The sequence below is a fragment of the Manacus vitellinus genome, unplaced genomic scaffold (assembly GCF_001715985.3).
Source record: "Manacus vitellinus isolate BGI_N305 unplaced genomic scaffold, ASM171598v3 scaffold_123_pilon, whole genome shotgun sequence".
Classification (NCBI taxonomy): domain Eukaryota; kingdom Metazoa; phylum Chordata; class Aves; order Passeriformes; family Pipridae; genus Manacus; species Manacus vitellinus.
The window spans coordinates 133,773-141,464 of record NW_021938915.1 but is presented as its reverse complement, the minus strand read 5'-3'; the positions used below and the strand labels follow the sequence as shown (position 1 = coordinate 141,464).

Sequence of the window (7,692 nt, the reverse complement as noted above, 5' to 3'; positions counted from 1 at the left end):
ATTCCAGAGCCAGAAGGTCCCCCCTGAGCCTCCTTTTCTCCAGGATGAGACCCCCCAGCTCTGCATTTTGTGGTGGCTCCTGGCCACCCCCCCACACAACCCCGGGGCCATCCAAGGGGGGGGCAAAGCCCAGGCTGGACAAACCAAAGCCTTTGTGGCATCTCCAGTGCTTCTGGCACAGCCTGAGGTGACCCATGAAGGCTCCCAGCGGGGTGGAGGAGGGGACACCCACATCTGGAAGGGGTAAATTGCACATCTGGAGCCCAGCACACAAGCCCAGATGGCCAAAGCTCTTCACTGGGGGGAAAAGGGGATGAGGGGGAGGAAAGGAGATGTAGAACCATGAGAAGGATGAGCTCAGAGCGGGGCCGGGGCTGCTCCCACAGTTTATAGCCATGGGCTGAGTGTGCCCTGTGGCAGCCCAGGAGGGCTGGCTGGGTGCACAGGGAAGTGGCTCCACAACCCCACCCCGAGCAGGAACGCGGCTGAAACCCCGCTCAGGATTTACTGGGGAGGGGAAGGGACGAGGGTCCTGCGCGACAGCCCAGTGCGGCGGGTCCTGCCCCGCGGGGGGGGTCAGACGCTGACTCTGCCTGAGCTTCGCAGTTACAGCTAAAAAGGAGTCGTTCAGCCTTTGTTGCCGCTCCCGGAGCCGCTAATCCCTGGGAAACCTCCCGCCTCGCTCTGTGCGGCCGTGAACAGCTCTCGGGGCTGCGGGGCGTTCAGAGCCCGCCGCTGACTCATCCCGAGCGGCTGCCAGGGCTCGGCTCGCGGGCGGTTCCCGAGGGCTCAGGGAACGCGGTGTCCACACCAAGGCAGAGCAGAATCCACTCTGGGACCTCCCTCGTTCCCACTCCTCACCCCGTCCGTGCAACCTGCCCGAGGGAGGGAATCGGGGTCTCGCCCACGGCCACAACACCCCATCCCTGGGGCACGAGACCCCCGTGGCAAAGGGAGCAGGGACTTGGTTGAAATCGATATTTATTGAAATGGCATCAGGAGGACAGGGGGAGGGCCTGGGGAAGGTGCTCCCCTTTCATTTCCTGCGCGGCATCTTGTCCGGGAGGTCCTGGAAGAAGTCGTTGCACATCATGGCCATGCAGGCCAGGAAGGTCACGTACTCCTGGAAGTCCACCTCGCTGTCGCTGTTGCAGTCCAGGTTGCTCATGAGCTGCTGTAAACTGGCCTCGCTGGTTTGTTTCTGCCCGGGGGAAAAACGGGGTTAAAATCAGGGTTTGCATCCAAGGCCACATTCCCAGTCCTGGAATTGCCCCTGGACGTGGCACCTGTAGCCCTTCACTCACACTGAAGCTTGGCAGCTCCTTCAGGAGCATCTCCTTGAGCTCGGCCTTGCTGAGCTTGTACTTGTCCCCCTCCTTCCCCGAGTACTTGTGGAAGGTGGTGACCATCACGGCCAGCGCCTGCTCCAGGGGACTTGCCATGGGGACACCGGGAGACCTGGAGAGACAAACAGCTGAGAGCAGAGTTTGGGCCCCCCCCCCGTGCTGGGGGGCAACAGCATCTCCCACCCCCAGACCAGTGCCCCATTCCTGGGCACACACTGGGATGCACCGTTCCCTCCCTATTTCCAGCCTCCCACTTCCAGCCAGGCTGGAGAACCCCCAAAAAGGCCGTGTCAGAGGGGGGGCCACAGCCCCTTCCTGCCCAGGCCAGGCGGGGGGGGAGACTCAGGTGCTTTTCCAGCCCTCGGAGGTGAAATCCAGCCTTGGAACTCGGCTCCCCCAGTAGAAACCTCCCTCTCATCCCCGAGGGAAAACCTCTGCCAGGGGACCCCGCTGTGGGATGCGCCACCGGCAACATCTGGAGAGCAGCTGGATGGGGAATCGCGGGGAAAATACAACTCACCGAGAACTCAAAGGGAACAGCGGAGGACGGGAAGGGCGGGAGAGGAGACGGAGCCGGGCCACGGGATTTATAGCCCCGCCTGGGCCACCTCCCTCGGCCCCGGGCGGGGAGGAACCAACGATCCAGCGCCCGCTGGAAAAGGAGGAGAGGAAAGCCTGGGAGCAGCCCTGCCCGCCCCCCTCCCCCCCAGTTTTCCTGCTCCTGGGGGTTGGTTGGGGTTAGAAAGAACAAAACGTGCCCCTGGGGCTGGGCAGGGACCTCCCGGTCCAGGAGAATCCCTGGGCACACGGGATGAGCGGCGGGCACCGCATCCCACCTGTGCCAGCGTGGGCAGGTGGGGCCACACGAGACGGTTTTGGCAGCATCCCGAGGGATTCTGGAGCCCAGCAGGGTCTGTCCATGGGGAGGGGGGTTTGTGCTGAGGGTTTTTCTGTCTGGTTTTGACTCTCCTGGCAGCGATTTTGTTTCCTGGCTCCGAGGGCAGCGTCACAACGCCCCGTTGTGTAACCCGGCGCTATTTCGGTGCCTGCGTGGCCCAGGCACGTGTCAGGAGCTGTGGAGAACACCAGGAACCGGCAGTTTCCAACCCCCCAGACGTGGGCTGAGGGCTGACAAAGGCCCTGAGTGCCCCCCCAGCCCCCTCAGAGGGAACCTGCTGCTGTGGGGAACAGAGAGAGAAAAGCAGGGGATGAAGCTCCAAGCTGCTCCAAAGCTCAGTGGGATGTGAAAGCTCCCCAGACACCCCCTGACATCTCCCCAGGTTGGGGGTTTCTTTACATTTTGGCAGGAGAAACCCCCAGCCTGAACTTCCTCCCCTCATTAGTGCAAACTGGTGTGAGTTACTGGGAGGGGTAGAAGCTCCTGGGGCTCTTCATAAAGACTCTGGGAAGGGGCAGAGCAAAGTTTGGAGCTACTGGGCAGGTGCTGGAAGGACCTGGAGGGGCTCAGTGAGGACCTGGTAGGGCTCAACGAGGACATGGGGGCCTTGGGGAGGACCTGGAGAGCTCAAGGAAGGACCTGGAGGGGCTCAAGGAAGGACCTGGAGGGGCTCAAGGAAGGACCTAGAGGGGCTCAGGGAAGGACCTAGAGGGGCTCAGGGAAGACCTGGGCCCTTGGGGACAGGCTCTGCCAGGGGTCTGCTCTGTCATGGAGTGGTGCAGAGGCTTTGTGAGGGCTTTTTAAATCAGGGATGGTTCCTGTGGAAAAGCCAAAGAGCAGCTGCTGCACCTTCTGCAAACCAGCCCAGACCTGCCCGGAGCTGCCTCAGCGATGGGAGGAGGAGGAGGAAGGGGAACCCTCTGGCTCCCAGTCACATCCCAGGAAATTCCTGCCTGTCTGTGGCCCCAGGGCTCCCTGGAGAACTCAGGGGGGTTGGGTTGACCTCCAGTGCAGCCCCCCAGCACGGGCCCACCCCCAGGAGGGCTGAGGGTCTCCTGGAGGGGTCTGGTGACACATTCTGGGTTCGTGTCTCTCTGTCCAGTTCCTCCACCCCAGTTTCTCTCCCCAAACCCAACGAGGTGCCCAGGGCAGCTCGTGCCCGCCTAAACCCGCTGTGGGCACTCGAACCTCAGCTGTTTCAACCCAAAGTGCACTGAGTCCCTCCCTGAGCCAGCAAGGACAGCTCAGGGGGGGCATCCAAGCAGCTCAGACTGTTTTGCTCAGACTCCTCCAGAAAATGCCTTCCGGGGCTGCATCAGAGCATGGAAAATCCCAGGGAGCTGGAGGAAGGTATGAATCACCCTCTGCCCGTTACCCAGCAGGCACAGAACCCCTGGAGCACACCCAGAACTGGGGAAAGCTTTTATTGAAAGCCCCTCTGGGCAGGGGTGGGGGGGTCACTTCCTGCGGTGCTGCTTGCTGGGGTCGTCCTTGAAGAAGTCGTTGAAGCCCATGGTGATGCAGGCCAGGAAACACACGTACTCCTTGAAATCCACCTCGCTGTCCTTGTTGTGGTCCAGGTCGTTCACCAGCCGCTTGAATTCCGCCTCATCCATTTGTTTCTGGTGGGGCATGAGAGGTTTTGGGGTGTCCCCAACCTGCCCTTCCAGCCCTGCTCCCCTCCCCCTGCCTGGAAGGAGGGTTTTCCCTTTGCCTTTGGAAGGAGGTGGCCTGGAAAGCTGCACCTGTGACAGGGCAGTGCTGGAGCAGCTGCACCAAATGTGCCTCTGGGATGTGGAAAAGTTGGGCTAAAAAACTTCTCCTCCCTCCTCCCAATTTAAACCACAAGGTTTTAAAGAAGGGGAAGTTGGGGGTTAAAAAAAATTATTATAAAATGGAAATCAGAGTGTGATTTCCTTTGCCAAACTAAATATTTCTGGGGGCATAAAAAAAGCCAAATTTCCTTTTGGGCTGAGGCTGCTCCAGCTCAGCTCCTCCCGGTCTCATCCTTCCTCCTCCTCCTCCCCAGGGCTCTCCCCAGAGCATGAGGCTTCTCTGGGCTGCATCCACCATTCTAACACCTCCCACCCTGCCCCAGGCACCTCCAAAGGCCACCCAGGGATGTCCCTCGTGGCCACTTACACTCCCGAAGATGGGCAGCTCCTTGTTCAGCAGGTCCTTGAGCTCAGCCTTGCTGAGCTTGAACTTGTCCCCCTCCTTCCCCGAGTACTTGTGGAAGGTGGTGACCATCACAGCCAGTGCCTGCTCCAGGGGACACGCCATGGCCAGCCTGGGGGGCACAGCAGGACAGGGGCTCAGGGTCTGTGCCCCCCACCCTGCCCGGGCCGCTCGCCTGCAGCCCCCACGGCCCTCCGGAGGGTTTGAGGTGCAGGGAGGAAGAGGAGCAGAGACTCACCTGGTCAGCAGCCCTGAGGACACACAGGATACTGCAGCCAGGGCAGGATGGGCATTTATAGCCCCATGGGGGTGGCACTGCCCCTGTGCCCCCCCGGGCTTTCCCAGCAGCTCCACCAGGGTGGTTTCACCCACACCCCATTTTTGCCTAACGGGCTGTGTGATCCCATTAGAGGGGGGGGATTTGGGTGCTGGTGGGTCACCAGCCCATGTGCCCCCTAAACCATCACTGCACTGTCCCTCACACCCCCAGCATGGATGGTCCTGAGCAATCCCTTCCTGGTGACCCCAATCCAAGGGAATATTTGGGGCAGGGGGGGTGACAATGGATTTATCTGAGCCGTGGGCTGGGGTTTGGTGCTGCCTGGTGGGTTTCTGAGCTTTAACACCTGCTTAGCACCAGGCACAGGGTCAGAATTTGTGCTCCCCTAGGAGAGCCACGTCCCCCTTCCAGTCCATCACCTTGTCCTTGTCGTTCTCCAGGTCCTTCAGGAGCACCCAGAAGCTGAGCTCATCCCCTTGTCCTTGGCACAGAGGGTCACTGAGGTCAAGGACCAGGGCACAGGGGGGCATCAGCCATGCCAGGGGGGTTTGTGTGGTGTCCCACCCTTAAGAAGGAGGGATCACCCAAGATTCTCTGGGATTCCATAGCTGGGCACATGGGGGGACCTGTTTTAGGGAGCAGCAAGACCTTCTCTGCCCCCCACACCCTCCCAGGGGTGGGAAGGGACACAAGAAATGTTCCCGTTTGCTGCACCTAGAAATGAGGTGTTGGGGTTTGGCTGCCCCCACGCTGAGGGTCCGTTCCGGAGGGACCCCGAGGATCGAGGCTGGATCGCTGGGATTCCGTGGGAGCGGCGGGAGCGGGGCCCAGCCCAGCCCCACAAACCGCGGGGTGAGTCACGGCCCGGCCCTCGCCCCACGGGGATTCCTCGGCCGTGACTCAGCCGCGGCCCCGCCCCGCTCCCACGGCGAGAATCCCGGTTTTCCGGGGACCCCCGGAGCTGCGGGGCCGGGCAGAGGGGGCTCCGTGGGCAGGGGGACAGGCAGGGGACAGAGATGCTCCTGCAGCGGAACGAGAGCAACGAGGGGTTGGCTGGGAGGGGATGGGGGTCGCGGTTTCACGGTGCCATCACCCCCCTGCCGTGCGAGTGGGGCTCGTGGGGGGCAACCACCACGCTCGTAGGTCCACGCCCAAGTCCCTTCCCAGTGGAAAATCCCCGGAAGAGCCGGAGCGGCTCGGGCTCCCTGCCCGCACCGTGGGCGTTGCGGAGCGCGACGAGCCCAACCCTGCTGAGCACGGGGGTCCCTGGGGGTCTTTGGGGGTCCCTGAAGGTCTCGGCACAGCTTTCCCCCGTCCCCATCCCGGGTGGGGGGTCTGCAATGTGCCGGGATGCAGGACGGAAATGGGGGGTCCCCCGAGACACGCCCCCCCGGGGTCGGGGCAGCCGCGGAGCCGCTGGAATATGGAGCTGTAATTCCGGGCTGCCGGGGACCCCCTCGGGGACACAGAGGGGGTCCCCCAGGAGAGCTGTGGCAGCGGCCGCCAGCCCTGTCCCCAGGCAGAGGGTTGGGTTGGGTTGAGGTGTGGTGGGCGCTGGGAGTGCGCGGTGTCTGCTGACACCTCGTGGTGCTCCGTCAGCCCCGCGGTGACCGGGACGGGCGTTGTCACCGGGGTGTGACTGTGCGGGCGGTGGGGGACAGGGCAGACCCCCTCCCTCGGCCCCCCCGCCCCCTCGGAGCACAGGGAAGGCAGAACCTCAGCGTCACCCGCTGCTCCTCCGGATTTTATTGCCGCAATAAATAACCACGGGGGTGTCACCCGAGGGGGCCGCGCCGAGCCCCGAGCGCCGGCCGGGGCACTCCCTCCACCAGCCCGGGCACGGGGAAAGGCCCCCTTTGCCCAGGAAGACCCCCCGCTCTGAGGGGGAGCTGCAAGGGGAGAGGGGGGTCCCGGCTGTGACGGGGGTTCTGTCAGCGGAGCTCTGAGAACAGGCAGAACTCAGGTCCCACATGAGGGTAAACCTCTCCCTTTGCTTCTCGCCCAACAGGTCTCGTGAAGGGGAGGAGGGCAGGGCAGGCACGGCGAGGAGGAGCCTCGCGTCCCCAAATCCCACCCACAGGGTCGTCCCGCCTCCGTCACAGCCCGGCACGGCTCGGTCGGCAGAGCCCTGGGGAGCCGAGGTGGCCCGGGGCGAGCTGGGGCTCGGGGAGGGCACAAAGCGGGGGGGGGGTCGTGGAGAAGCAGGGGGGTCCAGGAGGGTCCTGTGCAGCGGCTACTTGGTGAATTTGATGCTCTGCTCCTGCTGGCGGATGATCTGGGCGATGGGGCTGGCGATGCCGCCTATCAAGGTCCAGTACTCGTCGAAGCTGATGCGCCCGTCCTTGTTCTCGTCCAGGTCGCAGATGAGCTTGTCGGCTGCGCGGCGGTTCCCGGTGTCCTGGGGGGGGAGCAGAGCCGCTCACACCGGGGTGCGGGGCAGGGGGACCCCCTGGGAGCTGCAGGGGCAGGACCCCCCGGCCCCGCCCGCCCGCGCTCACCGTCAGCATGTGGTTGAGCTCCCGGCTCAGCATCTTGCGGAAATCCTTCTTGCTGATGCGCCGCGGCTTCTTGCAGCAGCAGCAGCGGCTCGAGTACTTGTCAAAGTTGTTCACCAGCACCTGGACGGCCCATTCCAGCTCCGTGCACTGCGACATCGCTGCCTGAGGGGGCAGGGGCAGGGACGGTGCTGAGGGACACCCCCATGGCAGCCCAAAGCTCAGGGCTGAGCGGGAGGGTCAGCACGAGCCTCCCGGAAAGTGAAACCAGCCTGGGACCAGCCATGGATTCATCCTGGAATCAGGCATGGACTCAGCCTGGGACCAACCATAGATTCAACCTGGAATCGGCCATGGATTCAGCCTGGAATCCATGGGAAGCCTGGAACCAGCCATGGATTCAGCCTGGAATCAGCCATGGATTTGACCTGGAACCAGCCATGGATTCAGCTTGAAATCAGCCATGGAAAGCCTGGAATCCATGGGGAGGCAAAT

The 7,692-nt window shown here is 63.1% G+C and overlaps 3 protein-coding genes across 5 annotated transcripts in view; all 3 read right to left on the bottom strand.

Annotated features, from left to right (window-relative positions):
* Positions 1 to 969: 969 nt before the first annotated feature.
* Positions 970 to 1,947, bottom strand: LOC103761954 (protein S100-A4). Its single transcript, XM_008928584.2, has 3 exons — positions 1,867 to 1,947; positions 1,305 to 1,458; positions 970 to 1,201 (listed from the first exon to the last, which is right to left on the bottom strand). Exons 2-3 carry the CDS (start codon positions 1,440 to 1,442, stop codon positions 1,037 to 1,039), a joined length of 303 nt encoding a protein of 100 aa, XP_008926832.1. The 5' UTR covers positions 1,443 to 1,458; positions 1,867 to 1,947; the 3' UTR covers positions 970 to 1,036.
* Positions 1,948 to 3,701: 1,754 nt separating this feature from the next.
* On the bottom strand, positions 3,702 to 4,527 carry LOC103761955 (protein S100-A4). The gene is made up of 2 exons (XM_008928585.2): positions 4,387 to 4,527; positions 3,702 to 3,866 (listed from the first exon to the last, which is right to left on the bottom strand). Exons 1-2 carry the CDS (start codon positions 4,525 to 4,527, stop codon positions 3,702 to 3,704), a joined length of 306 nt encoding a protein of 101 aa, XP_008926833.2.
* A 2,004-nt stretch (positions 4,528 to 6,531) lies between these two features.
* Positions 6,532 to 7,692, bottom strand: part of S100A16 (S100 calcium binding protein A16) — a 3,383-nt gene continuing 2,222 nt past the window's right edge. For 2 of the 3 annotated variants that reach the window (XM_029965915.1, XM_029965916.1), the window contains exons 2-3: positions 7,201 to 7,362; positions 6,533 to 7,100 (exon numbers count right to left, since the gene is read on the bottom strand). In XM_029965915.1, the coding sequence (XP_029821775.1) occupies positions 6,936 to 7,100; positions 7,201 to 7,362 (327 nt within the window). In that variant the 3' untranslated portion in view covers positions 6,533 to 6,935. Of the gene's footprint in view, positions 7,101 to 7,200; positions 7,363 to 7,692 lie in introns of all 3 variants that reach the window. The other variant, XM_029965917.1, reaches the window with a different exon arrangement.